Source organism: Arvicola amphibius, chromosome 5 (genome assembly GCF_903992535.2).
Source record: "Arvicola amphibius chromosome 5, mArvAmp1.2, whole genome shotgun sequence".
In the NCBI taxonomy this organism is placed as follows: Eukaryota; Metazoa; Chordata; class Mammalia; order Rodentia; family Cricetidae; genus Arvicola; species Arvicola amphibius.
In genome coordinates this window covers 150,110,418-150,137,983 of record NC_052051.1, presented here as the reverse complement: position 1 = coordinate 150,137,983, position 27,566 = coordinate 150,110,418, and the positions used below count along the sequence as shown (strand labels likewise).

General features: G+C 36.1%; 1 protein-coding gene across 9 annotated transcripts in view; it reads right to left on the bottom strand.

The window, feature by feature from the left end:
- The window catches only part of Pias2 (protein inhibitor of activated STAT 2), an 81,505-nt gene that overhangs the window by 10,347 nt on the left and 43,592 nt on the right, over positions 1-27,566 (bottom strand). For 8 of the 9 annotated variants that reach the window (XM_038329568.1, XM_038329560.2, XM_038329561.2 and 5 more), the window contains 9 exons: positions 26,220-26,270; positions 26,025-26,115; positions 20,764-20,898; positions 18,311-18,416; positions 17,548-17,621; positions 13,436-13,596; positions 12,667-12,800; positions 10,707-10,878; positions 3,639-3,778 (listed from right to left, as the gene is read on the bottom strand). In XM_038329568.1, coding sequence (XP_038185496.1) covers positions 3,639-3,778; positions 10,707-10,878; positions 12,667-12,800; positions 13,436-13,596; positions 17,548-17,621; positions 18,311-18,416; positions 20,764-20,898; positions 26,025-26,115; positions 26,220-26,270 — 1,064 coding nt within the window. Of the gene's footprint in view, positions 1-1,540; positions 1,879-3,638; positions 3,779-10,706; positions 10,879-12,666; positions 12,801-13,435; positions 13,597-17,547; positions 17,622-18,310; positions 18,417-20,763; positions 20,899-26,024; positions 26,116-26,219; positions 26,271-27,566 lie in introns of those variants that run through there. The other variant, XM_038329569.1, reaches the window with a different exon arrangement.

The following is a 27,566-nucleotide window of genomic DNA, read 5'->3' as shown; positions in this document are numbered from 1 at the left end:
AAAGTGTCATTATTTCCTTATTTACAAATGAGTGTATTTTAAACACTTATGATACAAGCAGTAACCCCAGCCATTTGGGAGGAATTACTGAAACAATTTCTAAAGCATATTTTAAACTTGTTAGTATAATCTGTTAATTAGCTACATAATATAGAACTTTAAACTGATGAACAAAGCAAGCCACAATTCACTGTTGAAATAATTTACCCATTAAAATGATAACCAGAAGGTGATATATTTAAATAAGGAGAACACTTTAAATTATTTAATAAACCTCTCTGCTTTTAAACAGCAATTCAAACCTAACTTTTTTATGTCTTCTGAAAGTTTTATATGACCAAGTCATGAAATATCATTTAGTAAACCGGGTTGATTTTTTTATTCATTGTTGTTTTATTCACTGTTGCTCCAAGTGGCATAACAATTTGTTCAATTTTAAAATAGCTCCTACTTTTTTAAAAGACATTTTAAAATCTATTTATTGAGTGTGTCTGTGAGTGAATGTGTGTGTGTGCAAGAACCCACAGTGTTCAGAAGAGGGGGCACCAGATACTCTAGGGCTGCAGTTAAAGGTGCGGGTGAGCTGCCACATGGGTACTATAAAATGAACGCAGGTTCTCTGTAGAACAGGAAGTGTTCTTGTCAGAAAAGGTCCTAATGTAGCACAGGCTAACACATGGACTCACTGACCTCCAGCCTAGGCTTCTTAAGTGCAGGGATAACAGGCATAAGTCACCATGTCTGACTTTCCATTTTTATGTTGATTACTCAATCTATTTTAATAACAAGCTAAAGAAAATACTACCATTTCAGAAGATGTACCACAAATCGAAACATTATTTGAGAATGCTCACTTCCCCCAATGTTCAAACTGTTGCCACTCTGTGACTCTAAGTGGACATGACAGTGTGATAAATATTACTACCATCTCTGTGCTCTCCACTACAGAATGTACACTGAGCGCCGATGGTTCCCAATATTGGTTATTTCAACCCAGCTTTCCAGATGGACTAACATTTTGTTTACTGGTTCCGCGTGTCCCAGCAAATGCAACATTTATTTAGAAAAGCTTTTAGATGAATTTGATCTACTTGTTTTAATGTCTCACCCACAGATAACTAGACTACAACTTAAACATGCCCATAAGATGTATAAACATTTTTTTAAGGCTTCGTTGAAATTCAGATTGCCTTCCAAGAATCACAAAAACTCCAAAAAGGGTTTAATGTGAATATTCCTCAATGAAAACATTCCCATGTAGTTTGAAAGTTATCCCTACTAATAAAAGAATAAACTATCATCATTTTTATCATTTAAGAACATCATTTTGCATATGAAATGGTTTCAACAGTAAAATTTTACTGCCTTGTTAGGAATACTATTTTCTTATTTTATTATGTTTCAATTGTAGCAACATAATGATAGCTTCTTTTTAGTCTTCAAGTATTTCAGTTGAAAATGCTGTTATCTTTAACTAAAAAAAAGATGTTAAGAATTCTAACAATACAATTTATGCTTTTAATTAATACTAATAAAGTTGTTATTTTTAATTTTAAATTTATTAATAAAAAGGGCTGATCATTTACTTTTTGTCCCTTCATTGACAAACACACAATTTTCCCTTACTTGAGCCATAAACTTCACAAAGAATAAATGCTACATGGTTGAATATGTAAAATCATACAACTTTTGAGCACCATTCGCACCTGACAATATGGCACTAGCAATAATAAGGCAGACATATTTTTTCTTGAAATAATCAAGCTGTTTTCCACTCCATAAATACAAATTATGTTTTATTTTGTATTCACTGTTGCACAGTATCAGAAGATGTTCCAAGCTGCACTTCGTTATTAATATCATTTCTTCTTTGTTCTCCTGCAGATTCAGAAGATTCAGATTTATGATGTTTAAAAAGAATGTTAGAATCTATGAAAACTGTCTTCTCTCCATTCTTGTTGTTCTACTTAAATTTTTACTATAAAATTATTAAATTTAGCAATAGCGAAACTGCACATTATGACTAATTACATAAAAATTATACAGCAGATCACTAATTACCAAAAAGTGCATAGACAATAAAACAGGAGTAAAAAACTAAACTTCTTAGATGTCTAATTGCTATACAACTTTTAATAACTAACAATTTTTCCTAAGAATAACTGACCCTATTCTATTTAAGCTTTTCAAATGCTAAGAAAGTTTTTCAGTATTTAACCAGATTATTGGTTTATATTGGTCAATTATCAGCCTTGAATATAAGTATGATTTCCACAAGCTTAATTTTTTTAAAATATAAAAGTCAGACACATTTAAGAAAGACAAGCCACCACAAAAAAAAAAAAAAAAAAAAAAAAATCACTTACGCTCAAAATCAGAAAATTCTCCCAAACTTAAAGAAACCATTCAGACTCCCATAATGCAAACTAGCAGGACTAGTGCCTCATACCTTTTTTTGGTATTTCTAAGAAATAAAGGTTCACTTTAGTAAATGGAAATGTTCACTATCAAAAACTAACTTTCAGCTAAAGGTCTCAAGCAAATTCTTTAGAAATATATACTTCTAACATATATGAAGACGATGAACATTCATTCGTCAGTTTAGCCAAGGTTACAACACATTGATTATTAAGACTCTATTGTGGGACTGTGAACCCTCACATTTATGTCCTGGCAGTCTCTGCACACAACGAATATGCTCTGACTGGTCTTAGATAGTCTCACAAAGAATGTGAGAAGTACAAAAAAAATCACAAGCTACAAGTGAAGCAAACATATGTTAATCTCAAATGTCCTTTGATAGTTTCTAAAAGACATTTTTGGTGGGTATTATTTTTCATCTACTCTTTTCCACTAAATTTTATTCAGATAAAACTAAATTCAAGAGGAAAAACTGTACAAGAATAAAACTATCAATTTAAGAATAAAATAAACCAAAGATCAAAACCAACTTCTAAAAAAACAGGAGCAAAGTGTATTAAATTAAAATTGTTCATAGATAGAAGTCATAAATATATGATGTACTAGTTCTAACTTTGCTCAGCCTTGACTGACAGAAAATATTTAAAAAAGCATCTCAGCACAGAGGAAGGAAGAAAAAACACTGGGAGGCTGTGGTTAAATTTTATATCATGGTTTTGGCTGCATAAATTCTTGTACTAAGGTAATTAAAGCAAATTTGAATTGTTAACATGTGATGATTATAATATGGAAGTATCTCCAAATATTAAGACCTACTTTAGAGAAATACATGATTAACCCTATCCTTACAGAAAAGATCACTAAGCAAAACTGGGCCCAAATGTATAGAAGTTTTGAAGAAAGACTTTTAAGGAAACTCTGTCCCCTAAGCTTCCAAGAAAAAGCCTGGGTGCAAATTTTCTACAATTTTACAAAAACTTCTTACTTTATTCCAATATATCCTATCATCAGGAATCTATAGATTCTCAATTAAAATAACAGAATATGACATACTAAGACAGCAATACTTCTACATGAGGTCTTCAAATTTCTTTTAGCATTTACATTAAAAATTAATTTATTTATATGCATGTGTGTATACACACAAACATATTTGTTATGTTGATTAAGATTAAAAAATATAACTAAATCAAATGAAAGAAAAGTTCTCCACATACCTGGCAAATCTGATGACATGCTTGACACTGGCGTATGGTGGAATGGTACTGAGTAGTCTGTTAATGAAGGTGGAATAGCAGCAGGATCAACCGAAGTCACACTGGGCACCCTTACAGAAGATGGCTGATACATGAGAACCCTGTTTTAAAAAAATATGGGAAATTTACAATATTCTGGCTGTTAGTTCACAAGAAAAAGCTAAACCACTGGGCATTCTCAGATGTACGATCACTTAGTCTCAATCATTCACTACATAATGCTTCTCTATTCTATTCCCATCTTTCCTAACATCCTTCATTCTAACATGAATGCATCGTGGTTCTAAACACTAACTGTTGGTGTAGGAGCAAAGTGGAATTAAAATATACCAGAAAGCAGTGGTTCTCACCCTATGGGTTGACCTTTGGAGGTCAAATGGCCCTTTTCACAAGGGTCACATAGCAGATACCCTGCATGTCATGATTTATTTACATTATGATTCAAAACAATAGCAAAATTGGTTATAAAGTAACAACGAAAATAAGTTTATGGTGTGTGTGGGGGGGGTCACAGCATTAGGAAGGTTGAAAACTATGCTGTAATAAAGTAGTACTTTAATTCAAAAATAGAAAAATACATTTTCTGCTAATATATACATAACATATATATGGATAATATAACTGGTCTATAAAGATATTTAAGACTGCCAGGCGGTGGTGGCTCACACCTTTAATCCCAGCACTTAGGAGGCAGAGGCAGGTGGATCTTTGAGTCTGAGGTCAGCCTGGTCTACAAGAGCTAGTTCCAGGACAGACTCCAAAGCTACAGAGAAACCCTGTCTTGAATTCCCCCCCCCCAAAAAAAATTTAAATTAAAATAGATGGCTATTAAGGTTTGCTTAAATTGCTGGGCACAATGCACATGCCTTTAATCCCAGCATAATTTACATAATGAGTTCCAATCCAGCCAGGACTACATAGTAAGATCCTGTCTCAAAAACAAAACAAAAAAGAATAAAAAGATTTTAAAATAAGAACACCTTTACTAATACCATTTCAATCAGTCTCTTCAGTTTTAATTATCTAATCAATTTCAATTACATAATTTGAAATTTGGATGTGCCCTGAATTAATTGATTCTAAAGCTAGCCAGTCTGGTGGTATAATGATACAATCAGAAATTAAGAGAAAATGACCAGTCTTTGGTATTTGATTTAAGATCTTTATGATGTCCAGAAATAAAAATGTTGGCTACTACTGTGATATACTGCCACTCTACTTAGAGGACCTATGCCTTGAGGAGTTATTCAGGACACTACAAATACAAATCAAGCACACAACAAATACTTTACAATCTACTTTACATAAAAATATACATACTATCTAATTAAGCAGTATAATTAATAGTTTAGCCTATGTTTGAAAGGCTAGCCTTACAGAGAGATTTCATTCATATTTACCCAAATTTTTTTCTTAGCTTGGAAAAGCCACAACAACATCATAAACTGTTTACAATGGAAATGGGTATTTTAGCAACAAGTATAAAGATATGAAAGGGAGTAAAATATCCAAATTAGCATCCCACAGCTGCCAGTTAACACCAAATTCAAAAGACCAAGACTGAAGCAAATTAGTATGAGGATGAAGACAGCACAATGCTCTGGGCAGGGGACGCACCACCACAAAAATCTAAACAGTGACCCAAGTCTGTAACCCTAGCATTAGCAGGATTTGAGGTGTAAACATCAGAAGCTCAAGGTCAATGCTTTCCCAAATAAACAACCAAAAAGGAGGGTAGGAGCAGAGAGGTGGGGGCAAAAGGCAAAAGGCAAGAAAAAAAAATACAACTTCTTTAGAAATTTTATGGAAAACCATGGTGACAAAGTGGAACTAGGATGATAATCGGGCATCTAGACTTCTATTTCCATAGCTGAAGCACGTTTCAACTATCATACTTGCATGATTCTTCAGTCAAATTTAACCAATAAACTTCTATAATCCTGACTTACTGTGAAAGCCTTAAGTAGTTAGAATACAGTTAGACTCAAGAGTCCAACTGGTTTATGTCATGATATAAAGACACTAAAACCTCCCTAGCTGCTACTCTACTCCATGAAATCTGCCTCAGTTCTATCCCCAGGTTACTCCTTGAGTCCCTGCCCCGACGGCGATGATGGACAGTGATATGAAGCTATAAGCTGAAACAGGCCCCTCCCCCTCCTTGTTGCTTCAGGTACTCATCACAGTCAAAAGAACCCTAACAAAGACAAGTGTTTTCAGTCAATGGGCTCAACAGAAATAAGATGTAGTAGTAAAGAGGAAAGAATTAAGATAATGCCTATGACTTGAAGAGGGACTTAAAATATTGATTAATCTTACTGTCTCACAGTATTGCTTTCTTAATCATAATTTTTAAAAATGTAATCTAAGTGAAAAAACTTCAATTAAGAAAATGTCTCAAAAAAAAATGTCCCCCAGGAAAAAAAAAAGAAAGGAAAGAGGGAAGGAAGGAGGAAGGAAGGAATCAAGAGACACTATTTTAAGTGTACGGTGTGCTGACTGCATGAAGTGTGAGTGCCTGGTGTCAGTGGGGGCCAGAAGAAGGCATCACAACATCTGCAAGCGGAATGCTACAGTTGTGAGCCAATGTATGGGTGCTGGCAAAAGAACCCAGTTCCTCTGAACAGCAACAAGTGCTCTAAACCACTAGTGTATTTCTCTACAGCCCTCAGAAAACAAAATTTTAACTCAAAACAGCAACTACTAGTAATCAGGAAATTTTCCATGTATTACTGTTCTACTGATCTGAACTCTGCTAACTGTCATATAAAGAAAAATTCAGTCAGTCAATAGTTCTCTTTAAGAATCAGAATAGCTCTGGGGGCTGGAGAGATGGCTCAGTGGTTTAGAGTACTGGTTGGTCTTTCAGAGGTCCTGAATTCAATTCCCAGCAACCACATGGTGGCTCACAATAATCTGCAATGAGATCTGGTGCCCTCTTCTGGCCTGCATGCATATATGCAGGCAGAACACTGTATTCATAATAAATAAATACATCTTTTTAAAAAAAGCAATATTTAAATAGTTGTGACAGTCCCCCTTTTTTGGCTTAATATCATCAGTTCTAACAACATCCACTCATCCATCACATTCCAGGCTCCACACTACTCACTTTCCTGCTGTTTCCTCTGGGCTGCATTCATGGGCATTTCTCAATGATCAACACTGGCTAAAATACTAAGTACAAACACATGCCCTAAATGGAACAAAACTGGTATGGTATGTATATTTACACTGCTTCTTTTATTGAAGCAACCTAATAAGAACTCAGATTAAACAGAGAGTCTATCATCATTAAGTTTATCAGGACACACCTAATGAATACTTTTAAAGCATCTGTTAACTTAGACAGCTGTCCTTATGACAAAACCAATCATCAATGCAGTTTCCAATTCTAAAGAACTCCTAGAAAAAAACTCTACTTATCTGTAGTGAATGTCATTTTAATACATAATTACTAACTTCCTAAGATTGAGCTCAGAATTCTCATTTATACTTCTATGGGTTCATTTGTGTGTGTGTGTGTGTGTGTGTTAATGTGCAAATGTGATTTAGGTATTAAAGATTATGTCAACTTTATGAAAATAATCAAGTAGCTGAAATTTAGACTTTTAAGATATAAACTTTCAAGTATCCTTGATATAATTACATATATCTACCAGTGTTGTGTTTTTCTTTTCAATCTCCATAAAGAGTCTTAATATCTACCTCTGTGGTATGTGACCACAGTATAAACTATCTCTATTCTGATTCATAAAGTGGTCATTTTGAACCTCTTTCACCTCACATATGTGCTATCCCTCCAGTCTCAGGTCATCCTCAAGTACTGGGTTAGCAGAGTACAGGACACATGCGGTAGACCATTGTAGTATAGCACTGTCTATAATTGCTTCAATTTATGAGTCAGAATCGCTACACAATTTTCAGTCACACATGAAATGAACCATAAGACCTGTCACTCAGTATTCTTTATCTTCTAAAGTACAGTTTCTTAAACTACAGGTAATGTCCCCAATAGGCTTACAGGCAAAGGTGTCTGAATAAACACCCAAAATTAAATTTGTAAACAGATGCATAATTCAAGGTGCCTTTGGCAATACTCACCCACATTCCACCAAGTGACTCCATTTAAACCATTCTTAACACAAACACACATGCTATGCAATGCACATGCAGTTAAACCATTCCAACATGATAGCTGAAATGCCTTGGCTCAATTTCATCACTATTATGACCTGCCATGTTTTTACTGTACATATGAGTTTTCTACTGTTACTAGAATATAATAATTATGAAAAATAAAACTTAATTTCTTTATGTCACTGTTTCTCAGGATATAAGAATCAAATTATAACATTTTTGGATAATACTGTATTACCCAGTTTGACTTCAAATATTTCTTTTAGAGTTGCCCATTCCAGGTTCATTAAAAAAAAAAAAAAACCATTAAATGAATTTTGGAGTATGATTAGGAAAATTTTCTCAACATTTCTGAACTTTTCCATAACATACTAACATAATTTGATGCTATGTATTTAATGTGGATGAGTGATCTTGGCACTGATTATAAAATTAAAATAGTGATCAAATCTAAAACATGTTAAAGATGTACTATACCCAGCAACACCAAATATTTAGCCAAAATTCAGTGTGTGTGTGTGTGTGTGTGTGTGTGTGTGTGTGTGTGTGTGTGTGCTCCCCTGTGTATATGTGGAAGTCAAAGGCAGTTACCAAGATGTACTCTTCAATGACCTATCTTATTTTTTAAAACAGGATCTCTCATTCAACCTGGCACTCACTGATTCAGCTAGACTGGATGGGCAGCTAGCCTCTGGTATCTGCCTGTCCATCCCCTCAAATCTGCACTGAATCACAGATGCATAGATCAGATATTTATATGGGTGCTGGGGACCTAACTTCAGAACCACACCCACAGAACCATCTCCTGGGCCTCCCATTTAATTCTTTATGTAAAAATAAGCACTTACCTTACTAGTATCAATTTGTTTCCACTTTTAATAAATGGTAAAGTTATATATATATATATATCTTTATATATATATATATATATATATATATATATATATATATATATATACTAAAGAACTGCTTCTAAATAAGTTTATGACTTATTATAAGTAAATGATGTGCATACTTAGTTCATTATCCCTGGGATCACATAACAATTTCTCAGGCAAAAAAATGATCATGAGAGGCTGGAGATGGCTCAGCAGTTAAAAGCACCGGCTTCCAGAGGACCCAGGCTCAATTCCGAGTACACACATGGCAGCTCACAACTGTCTATAACTCCATTATGTAGACATGCAAGTAGGTAAAACATCAATGCATATAAAATAAAAATAAACCATTAAAAAAAGAATTTTTTTTAAAACCTACATGAACAGAAAAAGTATGAAACTATTATAAACATTTAGTTATACTTAAAATGATAGGGCAAAATTTAGAAATACTTAAAACATACATTGATTCTACACTTCAAAACTGGATCTTCATTCATCTGATCTTCAGAAGTTATCAAACAAATTATGCAAAAAACAGCAATAATCAGTATATCACTATAAAATAGTACATAGTTTCCTCACTTTGTGTTGTTAAAAATAAAAACTTATCCTAATTAAATAGGTAAAAGAAAACATAAGCCTGTGTTCTTAGTGTGATATATAAATCAAGTCCAAAATATAAATACTTTATTTTAGGATTTTTGAGGGACAGGAGCCTAGGTTTGTCTTAGATTCATAGTGATCTATCTACCTCAGTCTCAGAAATGGTACTATCACAAGTATTAGCCACCATACCAGCTTAGAATAAGTGCTTTAACAGCGCAGAAAGCAGCTTAATAGTGTTAAGCCTAACATGTTGTTGTTTTTTGAGACAGGGTTTCTCCATATAGCTCTGGCTGTCCTAGAACTCACTCTGTAGACCAGACTGGCCTCGAACTCAAGAGATCCGATTGCCTCTGTCTCTCAAGAGCTGTAATATAAGTAGAAAAATGGGCATTGCCTACATCTAGGGGACGTACGATAACAAGTGAGGATGTGGGGTTTTCACACTGGAAATGTGCTAAAACTGTTCTGGAATACTGGACGTACAATGATATGATGTATGCTTAAGATGGGTAAACTTCTGTTATTAAAAAGATGCAGAAGAAAATACTAAATAGGCTGAGGACACAGTTAAGACTAGCTAGGCTCCATAGGTCCCAATCCCTTCCCCACATTAGTCACAGATGTACATGATAAGGTGTATCCATATGCTTGCCCGTATTCTGATCTGTAAAGTGGAAAGGAAAGATGATGGATTTTCCTTAAGGAAATACCATGTCCCTGACATGATGGCCAGGTTATTTTATAATCTCATGAAAACCTAACAGTGATTCTATGAAGCAGGTATTTTTCCTCATTTTAACAGAAAAGTGGGTAAAAGTCAATCAAGAAATACAACCAAAATCACCTCACAAGTATGCAAGTGCCAGAAATGATCTGTCCTTCCAAGCCTCCTGCATCTACACTCCATTATACCAACATCCTTACACTGGACTGAGATACCAAATCATACAAGTGGGTTCAAGAATATAACACAAGGTATAAACACTTAAATTCCCACTTCCCAGAGACGCTGAATATTTTTTATCAAAGTTTGATTTCCTATAAATAATGTTCTTATTTGAAAATATTTGAACTATACCAAAACAGATGAAAATTGCCTTTGAAGCCGGGCGGTGGTGGGGCTTCGCCTTTAATCCCAGGACTCAGGAGGCAGAGGCAGGCAGATCTCTGAGTTCGAGGCCAGCCTGGTCTACAAGAGCTAGTTCCAGGACAGGCTCTAGAAACTACGGGGAAACCCTGTCTCAAAAGAACCAAAAAAAAAAAAAAAAAAAAAAAAAAAAAAAAAAAAAAAAAAAAACAAAGAAAATTGCCTTTGATAGTGACTCTGCACAGACATATTTCAAAGCCCAAGAACAACTAGTTTTAAGTGCAATGAACAATAGTGAACTATAAAGTGACAAACCCTTTGGTTGGACTGCTTTGTGTTTCTGACATAAAGATGCATTTCCTTTTGGCAGGAGGGTCTTCCTCTTCATCAGAAGAGCTCTCTATTGTTAGATCAATAACATCTATCTTCTTCTTGTTTGCATCACTGGATACAGCCATTGAACAAGGTTTACTAAAGACACTTGTACCTGGAGGTAGATCAACAGGAAGAAAAAAATATTAAAGATAAAACACAAATTAGCTCTAAGTCTTAAATGCCTACATGTATACACATCCAGGGAAGCTGTTTTACTCTAGTAGGGACAGAGTCCAGGTACCTGCCTTGTCTGTTAAACATTTATGTGAGAGTCAGGGCCATTCCTGACAGAGATCAGAGCCTCCTTCACAGTACACTTATTCTCTCCAGGATCAGCAGGTTAGTACAGGGCCTAGTGCTGCTCAAGCTGTCTGTCTGGTTAGTAATTATTATACAGACCGGCCTTAAGGGTTAGGGAACTGGTATCATGCCATGTGACAACAGTGTAGAATGTCAGCTGTGTGTTGGTATACACACGTGGCACCATTAAGTCAGAGACATCTGGACTCGAGTATGCAGTATCAGCAGCTGCATATTTTTACATGTAGCATCACTGAGTCAGAATCTGACATTTCAACTATAGCAATCTTGCTCATATTTAAAAAAGAAAAAAAAATCCCAAATTGGTTACCTAAGTAACTGATATGAATCATCTAGTCATCACCCATTATGTTTATATAAGCAATCACGTTTATGTTATGTAACGTTACACCCTCTCATCTATCAAAAAAAAAAAAAGAAAGAAAGAAAAAGCATCACATACTAATCAATAAAACTGTGTCTGCACATTTTTTACATATGGGAAACCCTGACAATCTAACCCCTAAGAGGTCCATGACGATCACAAGAGAATAATGAACATAGCCATAAAGTCTTTATTTCTAGTATTCAGAAAAATCTATTACTTTTTTATTTTATTTTTTTTTTAGAATTTCAACACAGAAAAAAGTCGAATACAATGAATTCAGAGGTTGAATGTGTGCGTGGACTTCACTTCCTCAAACTCCTTCAGTGTGTCCTTTAGTGCAGGTTAGTGTAGATTAAAAACAAGTGCACACGCTGGGTGACTAAAGCTATGAAATCCCTCTACCAAAAACAAAAATAGAAGAATTTGTTCAATAACAGCTAATTTGTGACCACTCTCTTCACACTAATAAATGATATATAACCTCCCTAACCACACTGGGTTCTGTACAGATACAAAAAACAATGTCTAACTTTTCTTGTTTGTTTCTCAAATATGTATACATAGTATGCGTGTATACATATGTGTGTCTGCACATATATGAGCATGCACGTGAAGGACAGGTTAATATGAAGCACATTCCTCAATTGTTTGCTACTTTAACTCACACAGGCTGAACCAATTTGATTACTTGGTCTAGTTCAATGGTTCCCAACCTTCCTAATGCTTTAATATAGGTCCTCATGTGGTGGTGACCCCCAACCATAAAATTATTTTCGTTGCTAGTTCATAACTCTAATTATCCTATTGTCATGAATCGTAATGTAAATACCTGTATACTTTGATGATGTTACACAAACTCAAAGAGGTCTTGATCAACAGATTGAGAACAACTTTCCTTGGGGATTCCTGTCTCTGCACTGGACTCAAACTAGGCCTACACATGGTCACCCAGCCTTTATGGGTGCCCAGAATCTGAATTCTAGTCTTCAAGCTATACCCATCATCAAAGTTTCCTAACTTTAGATACCTTTTACTTGTTTTGCACATTAAACACTATTTAGAAGCTGGTAAGATATTTTTAAAAGAAGAAAAAGAAGGACTGATGGCCCATAGATAAAGCTAGCTAATTAAACCCTAAAAATATTCCTAGTGGTTAAAGTTAATATTTAATAATTTACACTTCTTTGTGCACTCCTGCCATTCAGCACGTACTTTCGATTTTCGTACAGGGCTGGCTGGTTACTTTCATAGCTTCTTTCTTGGGTCTCATTGGACACCAAGAACCATCTTCTTGGAACTTGATCTCATCTACATCAGAACAGTCACTGAGAATTTCCATGAAAAGCCTGTAAATCAGTTAGAAGTACATACATGTCATAATAGTCAAAGATGGAGTAAGAAAATAGTATACACTAAAAACAAGGTAATAGTGCAAGACTTTAAAAAAAACTTTTTTGGAACTCCAATTACTTTATACTTTATGACAATTACAATCCCTGTTTATGGGAGGGAGGCAAAATGATGGATGGGTGGGTGGGTGGATGAACAGGAATAGAAATCAGGCCTATTACTGCATGTAATCATACTTAGGCACACATATATACACATAATTAAAAACAAAATAAATCTTTACTGAAAAGACCTATTAAAAAATCAGTTCATATAATTTGCCCAATTCTAATACAAACACTATAAGAAATCACATTTAGAACTTAACTCCAGAGTCAAAATAATCTAAGCACAGCCTTAAAACTTAGCAGCTATGTAATGTGACGGCATTAACCACTTGCCCTATAACTACTTAGTGCTTTGATTTTTTAAGACAGCGTCTCATTATACAGTCCTAACTAGCCTTAAATGCAGAGATCTGCCTCATCAGCAGGCTGTGTTTTGTTGTGTGTCGTCCCCGCCCCCACTTTTTCCATCTATTTCTTTTCTGAGTTGTTTGGCCACAGTTATACCCATAGATACACTTACTTACCCATCTAAGATTAGACTTTCATAGGCAGCCTTTTTGTCACAAACAGGACAAATCCAGGTAGGCTTCTTCTCATTCATTTGAAGATAAAGGGCAGCATCAAAACACTGCAGATGTGTACAAGTCACTGCACGGCATGGGATTGTCAGCCTCATTTTTCCTAACTACAAAACAGAGAACACAACATGAAAATGAGCTCAAATAGGACAAGAAAGCCTTTAGAAGAAAAGAGGTATTCATAAAGGTCTTAAGAGCCAAACTAAATTAGTTTTCATAAAGATATTTTTATAGTTTTATTTATGGGTGATCTCAAGATTTCTGAAAGATCATTTCACTTTAGTAATGTGCAAGTCCAAAGGCAGAGAAAGACACACACCAAAACAAAACAAAACCTAAGCCTGCATCTTACCTGCCCTAGTCTGTCTATTAAGGAAATCACTGTTAGACATTTCTTGCATGCCCTTTCATGAAAGTTCTAAGCAGAAATCAAGTATGTATTTTAAAACTCATTTTCTCACAAATGATGGTGCATCTTACAAAATTTTGTACCTTACTGTTACCCATTAGCTACTACATAAATCTGTATATAAAAAGAAACCACTAGAAGTTAGAGAGCAAGATCAATGGTTCAAAGCACATACTGAAGCTGAAGTGACCTTAGTTCACTGCCCAGGAACCTCATGAGGTGGCTTACAACCACCTGTAACTCCAACTCCACATGCCTCTGACCTTCATGGGCGCCTGCCCTCATGTGAACACGAACACATGAACACACGAACGAACTAACACACACACACACACTTTAGAAAGTAAATCTTTTTTTAAGCTACCACAATACAAAGACATCATAGTTTACTTAATTAGTACACTAGTGGTGTAGGCACTTAAGTGTTTCCCACCTTGTATCACTATGTTATAAATTAAGTACCTCAAAATGAAATTTTTTTTGGATCAAAAAGAGCTCTTTGTGATCTTTGAACATTGACAAACTACCTTAAATAATCTAATGATTTGTAAAATTCCCATACATTAACGGGCTTGACTCCGTTAAACCATTATCACCAGTGTTAATGAATGTTTGATTTCCACCAGTCTGGTTGGTCAGAAATACTTCAAGACAGTTGTGAACTACATTTCTCTTATTTTCAGTGTGAACTGAAGCTTCTTCTACTTTTAAGAGCTACGTATGTTTCTAAGAACTCTCTATGCACACCCTTTACTGATTTTTTCAGTCACTAAACTTATTCAGAGGAGCTCTTTACATATAAGCTTCATGTGTAACAAATTTCAAATATTCATGAAAACTTTTATAATTTACTATTATATAATCAAATGTGTTAATTTCCAGTTTCTATATAGCTATATCTATATTGCTCTGCTTACTTCTTAGAGAAGAGGTCCACTGACACCCACGCCTTCATTAGACCAGGTGAAGTTTACTTTTATAACCCTTAAGACCTCCCCACATGTCATTTACAGAAAATATCTCCAATTTATGAGCAGTTCTTCTAACAAAGAATAGTACCTATGTCTATTCCTGTATTTCCCCAGTGCTGGCTCAATACCAGCTCATAAAGTGTTCTCAGTGTTTGTTGACTAGGGAATAGAATGTATAAAGACTAGAAAGGAGACAGAGAAAACAAGAGCAGGAGAAAGAATTCTTTTTTAAAAATATTTATTTATTTGTTTGTTTGTTTGTTATATATACAATATTCTGTGTTCATGTATGCCTGTAGGCCAGAAGAGGGCACCAGACCTCACTACAGATGGTTGTGAGCCACCATGTGGTTGCTGGGACTTGAACTCAGCAGGCAATGCTCTTAACCGCTGAGCCATCTCTCCAGCCCAGAAGAAAAAATTCTTAAAAAGTTAGTAACCTAAACCAGGCTGTGGTGGTATACACCTTTAATCCTAGCACTTGGGAGTCAGAGACAGGCAAAAGGGTCTCGGTAAGTTTGAGGCCAGCTAGTCTACGGAGTGAGTTCCAGGAAAGCCAGGGATACATGATGAAACCCTGTCTCTAAAGAAACAAAAAAGCTAGAGACCTCACCATGTAGAATTAACCTGAGTTTAACAGAAAATTAAATCTGTTCTCTTAAAGCATGCATTTCTTTGTTCTTTCTTTGAAAACAGATTATCCCTTCGCTTTCCAGACTCTACTAAAGTTAAGAGCAACCCACAGTCCAGGAGCCCCAAGCTTCATTTCTATTTTGAGATAAAGCTGTAAATACTACAAGAAACTACAGACAACTAGACTCCTGAGAGACAGTTAGTAGAGTTACATGCATATCCAAATGTTCCTCATTCCCATGATGTACCTCTAGTTTTTATAACATTAAATAGTAGAATACTGACCTAAGAATTTAATCCCTATATTTTCTGATTTTATTAAGTTTATGTCCTACTCAGAATCGAACCTGACTAGATATATAACATTTTCAACTATAAGATAAACAGTTTTAAGAATTTTTCTAAAAGCAAAGTATCTCTGCAATCTTAGAAGGAATCCCTGTATTTATGTAGTACTGGTTAGTCCCTGGAACAGTCATAATCAATTTAGGAATCCTGCATCAATATAAATGAGTTTATTTCTTTACACTATTAGTGTGTGGGAAAAGCCATGAAAATAAGCTGAGTAAGTAACACTAACTTACTCAACAAAATAAACAGAAAATAAGACAGTGTAACTACTAATACATTTAGATAACTGAAAAACAGTCTATAAAAAATGGGCTGGAGAGATTTAAAAAAAAAAAAAAACAACTGGGTGTAGTAGCATGTTTGTAATCCCAGTGCTGGGGTGGCAGAGATAGAAGATTACTGGGTTCACTGACCAGAAACACTCCCAGGGAGATCTTGGCTCAAAAACTCAGAATAAATAGTTCCTGAAAAAAATGAGACCTTAGGCTTAGGTTGCCATCTGGCCTAACATGCAGACAGACAAGTATGCGTGTCTGTCTGTCTGTGTCTCTCTCTCTCTCTCTCTCTCTCTCTCTCTCTCTCTCTCTCTCTCTCTCTCTCTCTCTCTCTCTGTCTCTCTCCCTCCCTCCATCCCTCTCTCTCTCCTCCCGCCCCCTACACGACGCTTTCCAAAAAAGCTTCATAAAGATGAATAAACAACATTTATCAAGTCAGCAGGAAGAAGTCTATTAGAAACCAGTGCATTGACATTTTAGCCCAATCTGGCAGCAACTGTTGGAAACAAAATTGGAAGGATTACAGTTCTATCAGTGACCCTTTGATTTAACTACGTTTGACCAGGATCCTCATCTACAAAATAAATATAATGCCTCACTTGCACCCTGCTCCAACACTTACATGTTACAGAACCCAACAATTATTTTCTTCCCTCTCCCTTTGACATAACTTCTCCATTAAATTTTTAAAAAGCACGTCTTACAAAGGTAGAAATCACCAAATGTTATCTAAAACTACACTAGAAATTTATGACTCACAGCTTTTCTCATAAAGATCTTCTTGTTTGAAAAGGCTTTCTTCCACCCACTTCATTTTACAGAAGCTTCAGCCACATCCTGCACTCCTCCACCCCTTCATTTTCACTACATATAGTCTGCCTCTTTTTCATGGGATGTGTTCTCTAACTAGACTGTTTTTCTCTCAGTTAGCTCAGTGCCAAACACAAATTATGCAGAGATCTCAGAGCAGCTGAGATTTCTCACCTTACTCTATGTAAGGAGATAAGAAATAAAAATTACTGTGTTAACTTAAGAGTGCACTAAAAAGACAGTCCACACCTCCTAACTCATTAAACCAAGACCATCAATTAGCATTTATCAGACTCCAGTAACATTGCTATTTATAGTATTACATGTATTCTGATAAAAGAAGCTCTTAATATGCATACAAAACTGCATTCTTTACACCATTAATTATGACAGGTTTCTGAGCCTAATGCTTCTTCTCTTGTAAGTTACTGCTTTATAATTGCTTAAAGGACACAAAATACCCTAACACATACTCATGAAGATATCTAATGGAAAAGGCAAAAATTTAGAATTCTATCAAAATACTCCTTTATCTATCCCCACTTTTATGAGATAATTAATCATTTATGAAATGCAAAATTGATCAGAATGTTTTGTCAGTTTACTTACAGGACACATCAAGGACACTCGAAGACTAGTTGTAGCAATTTCACTATCAGGATCTGCAGTAAGTTTTTCTTTAACTTTAAAAAGAAAATGGTAATAAACTTAGAAATTTATGATATTAGAGAAATATTACAGAAAATATTTGAAAAGTTCCAACCCCCTTTGAATAGGTGAAGAAAGACAAAATGTTGACTATTAATGTAGTAAAAACACAACCACATTACCATTATTAGATTAAGGAATCACCAACAGGCAAATTGCATCACATGCTGAATTTTTAAGATTTATTTTAAAATATTAAGGCCACTGGGAGGGAAGAGTTACAAACAAAAAACCATTGTTTTAGGATTTAAGAAAACAATTAGGAGATGAATAAGGAATGGAGGAGGGGCCTGCACTTTAATGTTTTCCAATACATACTGATTACATTTTTATTAGACTGCATTAGCTGTTTCCAATAACTGGTAAACTTGCAGACAGAAAAGATATATTCTTTATTTCCTCTAACAACTGATAACAATGTGATAATGTGTCTGAGGCTTCTTTCACTAAGTAACTAATTCAAGTTACTTGCTACAATCACATGAACATATATACTATGCATGTGGGGGTGGGATGTGTCTGTATACAAATATATAGTATATATATATATGGTATGCCATGTGTATGGCTATATTAGTGATTAATATTACTGTATGTTGTTATGTATATAAGGACTTCCCTTCATCAATGTGTCTCATATGTTTAGTGTTAAAACATTACTTACTTAGAGCTCTGGAATGATCAGGATTCCTAATACCTTTCATTTTTAATCTCTGTAATAACATGGCTGATGTAAGCTGTCGTACAAGATAAACAGACATGGAGTAATTCTATAAAAAAAAAGAAAATCTGTTTTAAGGACAAGACAGTTTTTTTTTTAAACTTATATAAAATACAAATGGAAGAAACTCCAGACTCTACATGTAACACTCAAATAACCCCCAAAAGAGAGTCAGCAACTGGGACAGGAACAACATCAACTAAGCATTTGGGAAAGCACTGGTTTTTCTCACTATGAAATTACATTTCAGTCACTTGTCATTTTAAGACTTCCATGAATGGTAAATAGTGTGGACAAGTGCTTTCAGATTATGTTTTCTAACTTAGCAAAATGAGTAGCTTGGGGCCACCCTGAGAACATTCCTTCCCATAGCAACTAGAATTTTGTTTTTATTTACTTATATAACAATGCTTGCTTTCATATTTTCATTTGAAAATGGTTCACACTGCATAAACCAAGTTCAATGACAGTGTTCTAAATTAACACTTCAAATCTGGAGTGCTGAAGTTCTAGTTCTTTCTGAAGAGACCACCTGTTACAGGACCTCAGGCACATCACACCATAAAGCCCATAGTAGCTTTTTCTGAAGAAAAGACTAACAAGTTAACTCCACTCCTAAGGAGCATTTTACTAAGGAAGGACAAATAAAACACAAAAACAAATTATGAAGATAAAAACCAGGAGCAGAAAGCTCCTATGTCTGATTCTAAACCTAGATATTACACAAAGAAACTACTGTTAACTGTTTATACAGGCCTGAGGGCTAAAATATTCTGCTCTGCCTCTTCACTGCATAAATCCACTCAATTTCACAATAGAGAAACTATTAAATAATTGCCAAAACAAATACTTCGAAATATTTTTGATGTTCTTTTAAGTATCCAAATTCCAACAGTATTGCTTAAATTTTAGGTTCAGTGATCACCTTAATTAAAAGAGAAAGTATTTCCATTATACAACAAAACTAGGATGTCTGCAAATTTATTTAAAAATTTAAGCTATTTACAGATCTCTATCTTTGTAGCTAAAATAAAACAAATAAAAAAACCTACAATAAACATAGAGCTCAATATCTGGCCATGATACAGGAACATCACATTTTATTTCCATGAAATGGGAATACAACAGTTAATACTCAAAAATGTTTCTACTGTCTATTGTATAAACAACGAACAATACAAACTGTCTGCTTTAACCAATATCATAATTGATATCTTCATTTTGAGACTGAGCATCAGTAGAAAGTCATGCTCATCCACCTGAAGCAATTCTGATTATTTTATGACATGGCCTGGATCTTATCTGACCTACTAGTTGCTTACTTAAGGCAAGAACAGATATCTGATTTTTAGTGTTTTTTCTTTTCTTTTTTGAGACAGGCCTTAGCTGGCCTGGAACTTGCTTTGCAAACCAGATCTGCCTGTCTCAGACTCCTTAGTGATGGGAATAAGTGTTTGTACCACCAAACCAGTCTAAGAAAAGGTTGGCAGGGGGAGGGTCGGCTGGAGAGATGGTTCAGAGGTTAAGAGCACTGGCTGCTCTTTCAGATGACCTGGGTTCAATTCCCAACACCCACATGGCAGCTCACAACTGTCTGTAACTCCAGTTTCAGGGCACACAGTGAACACAACACCCATGACAAAACACCAATGGAAAAAAAAAAAAGAAAGCTTCTGAGGTTTTGGTTTTTTAGACAGGTTTCTTGAACTCACAGAGATCCGCAGGCTGCTGCCTCCCAAGTACAAGGATTAAAGATATACACCACCAACCAGCTAAGAAAAGGTTATTAACAGATCATTTTTAAGTATGAGTACTGTTAACCATTTCCCACAAAGACCAATAAGCTGTTTTTTGATCTTCTTCATAAATATATTTTCAGGTTATAAAAATACTTCTTAGACACACACCAAGCTTAAATTAAACCACTATTTGAAGAAATATAAACATACATATATTTTCACTGTAAAATGAAAACAAAATTTATGAAATATTAAAGTCAATCTCCACATTATCATCACTGCATAGAAAAAAACTGCTTTTTAGAGGTAAGAGTTGGAAAACAGAAGGAAAAAACGTTTTTTAGTTTCAATGTGAAGCATCCCTCATCAGCCCACATGTCTGAAAGCTTGGTCCCCAGGTGGGAGTGCTGTTTTGAGGCTGTGGAACCTTTAAGGGGTAAAGCTGAGATACAAAGCAAGGAGCTGCTTTTCCACCACACCATGGTGAACTCTATCAACTCCAACTATGAATCACAATACGCTTCTCTTCATTGAAGGTACTTTTATCAGGTGTTTTCAGAGCAACAAGCAATCACTATACAAAGCTGGCATCCTAAAACAAGAAATCAACTCCCAATGAAGACACACTTTCATCCTACCCAGGAAAACAATTCTTACCTTTCCAATTTCAGATGCCCAAGAAATAGAAATTTGATTTGGCACAGCTGAAGACAATCTAACTAAAGATGTAATATTCAAGGGACGTCCAGGGCGCTTCTGTTCAATCCCATTTTTAGGTGGTGGTGCATAGCCCTATAACAAAAAATTAATTCCAAAGGTTCTTTATGACTTAACCATTTTCTTCAAGATACAAACAGGATCTTGCCTAATTTTTGTTACATTATTATTTTTATCTTAGATACAAATATACCAGAAAAATAAAAACCCATATTCCACCATTTAATGTTGACATTTTGGCATACTGGCTAATAAATCTTTTTACAGAAAACCAATCTATAGAGCTAAATTGATACCTCAATAATAGCTCATCTAAAGGGGGGCTGTCTCGTCCTGCCTTATATTCCGCTCTCCACCCAGCTATATATCACATCCTGTTTTCGCCTCCCAAGCACTGGAATTAAAGGGTGAGCCACCATCACTTAGCTCTGTTTCTCTTTGGGGGGCTGTCTCGTCCTGCCTTATATTCCGCTCTCCACCCAGCTATATATCACATCCTGTTTTCGCCTCCCAAGCACTGGAATTAAAGGGTGAGCCACCATCACTTAGCTCTGTTTCTCTTTTAGATTGATTCAATCTCATTTAGCCCAGGGTGGCCTTGAACTGACTCTGTCTCCCAAGTGCTGGGATTAAAGAATTATGGGACTAATTCTGCACTCTAATCTTTGATAAGCTTTATTTGCTATAGTACAAAGTATCACTACAGGTTTCAGCCATGTTGAATTATATACCTTACAAAAGATAAAAAATTCAAACTGGTACAAAAGCAGAGCTACAGAATATACCCAAATAAAACAGATCTTGAGAACATCCTTAACTGTGTCTTGTCATGGCACAGGTGTTGGGTTCACAGGGTCCATGGAAAGAAGACTCAAAAACACCTTAAGAATGAATTTAACATCTCGCGGCTGTAGGGGGATCCAGGCTCTAAGGACCAAAACACTTTTCCTTCACCCAAAGCATTTCTATTGTCCTCTGTATTTACACTTTAGCCAGGTGATTTTCTTATGCTCAAAATAACCTGACAAGCTTCCACAGAGAAAATGACAAGAGGAAATTCTCAATAAAGGAAGGTACCATGGTCTTCCAGGTTTCCGTTCCCAACCAACTTCTGCATAGGCTTTGTATCCTTGGGAACTTTCTCAGACGAGATTCTCATAGAGCACCAAGAGAAATAAAAATATATCAAAAGATAGATTAGGGCTAGGTGTTAGCACTCTGGAGCCAGAACAAAGCTGTTGACTCAATCAACAGTACTGCCTCATTCTCTCCAGTGTGCGTTAGGCTCAGCTTTTACTTTTTTAATCTTTTCTAAAATGTGTGTGTGCATGCCCATGCGTGGCATCTGCAGAGCCAAGAAGAATCTGAGGCAAGTGCTGGAATCTGGAAGTGGAGTTCCAGGCCATTCATTGTGACTTGCCCTATGTGAAAACTGAAAACTAAACCCAGGTCTTCTGCAAGAGCATCAAGAGTTCTTAATCACTTGGATTTGGATTTTTGGATACAAAATTTCATAGGGAATGCTGTGTCCTTCTATGGTACCACATCATGAAGCAAATGAAAGCTACTTGTCCCATGTTCAATGATTCATCAATCCAAGAACTTTACTCTGCACAGTAAGATTTCCCATCAAGGGAGAAATTTCTCCCTCATGCTGCTTTTACCCAGGTGTTTATATTATAACTGCAACAGGAAAAGAAACTCAGGCTGTTGGTGAGTTCCAAGTTAAGCAAGAGACTCTGTCTCAAAAAATTAAATGGAGAATAGAAGAAAACATCCCAATATCAACCTTGGGCACATGCACACCACACAGAAATTTAAAAATTAAACATGTAGCCAGTTCAGTAGATAAACACTTGCTGTACAAGTATGAAGAGCAGAGTTCTGGTCCCTGGAACACAGCGGAAAAAAACAGGCTGGCATGGCAGCCTCTTAAGATCACAACACTCGAGAGACAAGATTCCCAGAGCAAACTGGCAGGAATTGGTAGCTCTGGATTCAGTTAGATGCCCTGCATCCAAACACAAAGTGGAGAGTGATCAAATAAGACACCAAACATGAACTTCAGGCCTTTATATGCATGTACATACATCAGTCTGAACACATGTCAACATGTGAACATAAAATACTACATACTTACACATAACATATACATTTAAAGAAAAAAATGAAATCATTTTGAAGTGGGTAAAATAAAGGTGCTTTTATCACTTACTTGATATGTGGGAGTTCAAGGACACAATACTATCAAAGCAATTAATATTTCTTATCCGTTTACTTTGTGCATGCAATATAGCAGCCATCTGCAATGGGTCTACAATGACTGGATATTGTAATAGACACATATGTAAGGACTTATGCTAGGTCATAAACAAGTTATGTTCAAATTTACCATGGAAAATTCCATAATCCTATCAAGATTATCCCTGCAGGATCTGTTTTCAGCAAATTGAGATCAAGGCAAGAACAAGTCACAATCTTTTGTGCCCTATTAATGCTTTTTACAATTAGGTTAAGGTCCCTCAAGCTATAGAGCTCAATTCGACCCCCAAAGATGCACTGCATCTTTGAGGCTGTAGTATGCTTACAGAATTTCATCAACCTCAGAACCCTGCCAAGTACAAAGAGACATTACATTTCATTATCCCAATGACCAGTAGTTAGGGAACAACAGGTATTTTGAGCAGTTTTTCATCAGCTCCATGTGAGCTTGTCATCTGTTCCCTAAGATTTCCCACATATGGTGACACACATCTGTAATACTAGAGCTCAGAAGACAGGCAGGTAAATTATAACTAGGACAGCCTAGTCCACATATCACGTGTCAGGCCAATCAGGTCTCAAAATAACAAGAAAGAAGCTTTCATGAAGCTTGTGAAGTTGATGCAAAATGCCAAGTGCCTATTGCTTTCCCTTTTTGAAATGTGTCTGTCTTTTTCCCAGTAATCACATTCTTCCTGATAGCATCCCTGGCTCAAGGGTGAGTGCCAGACTCTTCAGACAAAGGGTACTGTATATAGAACTGCTATCTCTACAAACAGCCTAACGTACGGACTTAAGAGTCGTTGGTGTTTTAGGGCAGACAACAACATTGCCTAACAATGTCACAGGAATACTCCAAATATCTCATTTATTTTGTTTCAAAATGTCTAGAAGAGTAACAGAGACCTGCCCTCATCCATTTAAATACTAAGCCAAAGCATGGTACTGACTGGGCTATTCATTGTTTTGTGAAACTTACAGAGATACACTGCACAGCCATCAAAGTTACTATAAAAACGCCAACAAGTTTAGGAAGATCTGATACACTGCAAACAAACTCCATCAATGGCACAGTCGTATCACACTGGATAGGATGAGATAGATCTATAAACACGCAAAAAGGCTCCACAATTTTATTTCTTCAAGGATAGTAAAAGAACTAAACAACGAAGAGTCCAGCAATCTTAGCACATACTAAGCAAAAAGTAAATGTAGAGAGAAAATAATCACATAAAGTATGCACAGAATCGTCCTATGATTTGTGATTTTGCCAGGCTTCCTTTTTTCAAACATCCAATCACCCAATTGATCATCCTTCAGCTCAAAGTAGAGGTGCTTTATCCCCTGGTTCAGATGTTTGTGCAATACACTCAGAAAAAGAAGATTGTGCAATACACTCAGAAAAAGACAACTCTTCTGACTGTTAATGCTGAAGTCAGAAATCCAAGAGGCAAAATGTCCCATAGGGTTTTTGAGTCTCACAATGTATCCCAGACTAGCCTTGAACCTTAGATCCTTCTGCCTCAGGCTTCCACATGACGGGATTCCAGGTGTGCTGCCATGTCTAACTCACATGGCTTTTGAACATGTATAGATCATGTAAGGGAGGCAATCCTCCCAGATCATGTGGACCCAGATCCTTTAATTTCCCCTTTTGTCCTCAAAGGACTGTCTCAGGCTTCAGTCTCTCAAACATCTTCTACAAGAGTCAGTTACTGGTACAGCAGTGCTTAAGCTCTGTAAAATTCATTGAGTAGGCTAATAAATGTATTCGTCAGGTAAAGGAGCTCACCATATAAGGCTGGTGATCAAGAGTTCAATCTCTAGAACCCATATAAAGATGGAGAGAACTTAGTCCTCAAAACTGTCATCTGACGTCTACATGTTCACTCCTATGCAAGCCTGCGCGCGCACAGAAACACACGCACACACACACATAAAATTCAAGGGACAAGTAATTTTTCAGGTCCCATAGCAATGAATAAAACAAATGACATGCTTGGAAGGTCAGTTTTCTTGGGGATAGAGGGTAGCTTAGGTCATGAACAGTAATAAGCACTTGGTTCTTGGAGATAAGATTACTGGACTGCACTGTATGACTTGCTCAGCTACTCAAAGGAATTACTCACATAGTCATTCAAAGTTAAGTCTCAAACCTAGCAGGGATGTCACGTAGCTTCCTTGTCTCTAATAGCTGCTTTTGCTGAAAAGGCAACTTGGAATAGCAGGAGTCACGGAGCATTTCCATGGCAACAAATGTACACCTCTCTGCTTTGTAGTGCTCAATAACTAGGCATCCCCCTGCTCCTGAATTACAGTATTGGTAGCATTCTACTTACCATTCCAATTTAGTGATGTATTCCAGCCCACAGTGGGAAATAATACATAGAACAGTTCAACAACTGAAGTGTTATTTTAAGACCCAAGGATTTGAACATTCCAGTAATCTCAGCCAGAAACATGTTATCCAAGTTCACACTATATATATTCCAGAAGTTGCTTCATTGTTAGACAACAAGCCACCAATCAATTATTCATTCCCTGGGATCCGAAGCATGATTCCTTGGGATCATCAAGGCCAAGCTTAGAATCCTGGATTCTGTTGCTATTTCTGCTTTCCTTGATAGACTCTACAGGCCAAACCCAGCTAATCCAGAAATTCACTACAGCGTGTTTTTGTATGCTCAAGTGCCCAAGTTCAGCAGTTAGATATGACCCGAACCAGTCAAAACTTGCTTGAATTCTAGAACATTTCAGGCTTATCCATTTTAATCTTTCTTAGGCCCCAAATCAGCCATTTATTTATCCAAGAAGTTATAATAAGCATGTCTCTAAAGGTGGCTAGAAATATTAATTAGTACCAAGTTGTCACTGTTCCCACCCTTGCCAGTGTTTACACTAAATTTACATAAAAATATGGCGAACTGAAATCAACTTACAGGCAAAGGAAAGAGTTTCCCATTTACTTTTATACACAAACTATTGGGATAGTTATCTTCTTGAGGGCAACTGGTCTCTGCCAAGCAAAGTCTGTATTTAAAAATAAATAAATAAAAAATTGTTAGGGAACCAAAACATGCTTACATGTTTTAAAACTACAATGCACATAGCAATTAGGAAAATATCAAACTCACCGAAGCTGAACTTGGACTGTATAATCTCTCCTGCCACCTGGCAAAAAATCCCTATTGGCAAGAAAAAGAAAGAAAGGCAAAAAAAGAGGTTAAGAAAGAACAGTAAAATTTCACAGACCAAGGGCTGAGGACATGACTCAGTAGGTAATGGTTCAGATCCCAAGCATTCTGTTAAAGCTGGGGTGCTGTTTCAACAGTGAGCAACGACACCCACCCTATCCCAACCCTTGCAGGGGGCAGGATTTATGAAGACAGAATAATCCCTGAGACTTGCTGCCCAGCCAGTATAACTAGAATAACAAGTTCCAGGCTCACAGAGAGACCCTGGCTCAATGAACAAGGTAGAGACAACAGAGGAAGAAAACCAACACTGACCTCTGGCAACTACACAGACTGTCATGAGTGAGTTCACGGGTGATCATGTACACACACACAAATTTAAAAAAATTCAAAATGATACTAATCAAACAAACAAAAACAATAAAATAATTATAATCCCTACTTACTAATCATTCTTCACATCAGTTTTGAGGTATATTTTCAGTTCATGGGAACTTTGGTGATACAATATTTGCTTTAATACATAACAAATTTAGCCTGAAAAGAACATTCTAGATTCTGGAGAAATTTACTGAATTAAATTAAATGCTTAGTTGTTCTTCACCTTGATTGAACATTCTAACCACTTGGAGACTTTTTTGTATACTATAGTTTCATTCATCAGGTTAATTCTTATTGGCTTGAGTATATCAGAGCTTTTAGAGCTACACAGGTGATTCTAACATAGAATCAAAACTAATGCCTACAGTTTCAAAATGATAATAAGGGTAATTTCATAACCATGTATCAAACCACAAACAGAATCTTTTATTATTTCTGGAATATTTATTATCAGAATGGACTACACTAAAGATGAACTGTTATTTTTTAGGAAACAATTAAACATGCAGAATATCAGGTCTTGTCTCAGACCTATACAATTAGAATCTGCATTTTCACAAGCTCTCCATGGGCTGGAGAGATGGCTCCATGGTTAAGAGCACACACTGCTCTTCCAGACACCCAGATTCAATTCCAGGCACCCACATCAGATGGCCCACAATCACCTAAAGCTCAACTCCAGAGACTTCCAACTCCTCTGGCCTACGTCGGCACCTACACAAACATACTTATAATCAAGAAAAAGAAGAAAACAAAACAAGATCTCCAGATGACATGTATGCACATTACAATTCAGGAATTATCTTTCCTTGCTAGATTTCTTAGGGTCACTGTTGCTGTGATGAAACATCACGACCAAAAGTGATTTGGGAAGGAAAGGGTTTATTTGGTTTACATTCCTGACCC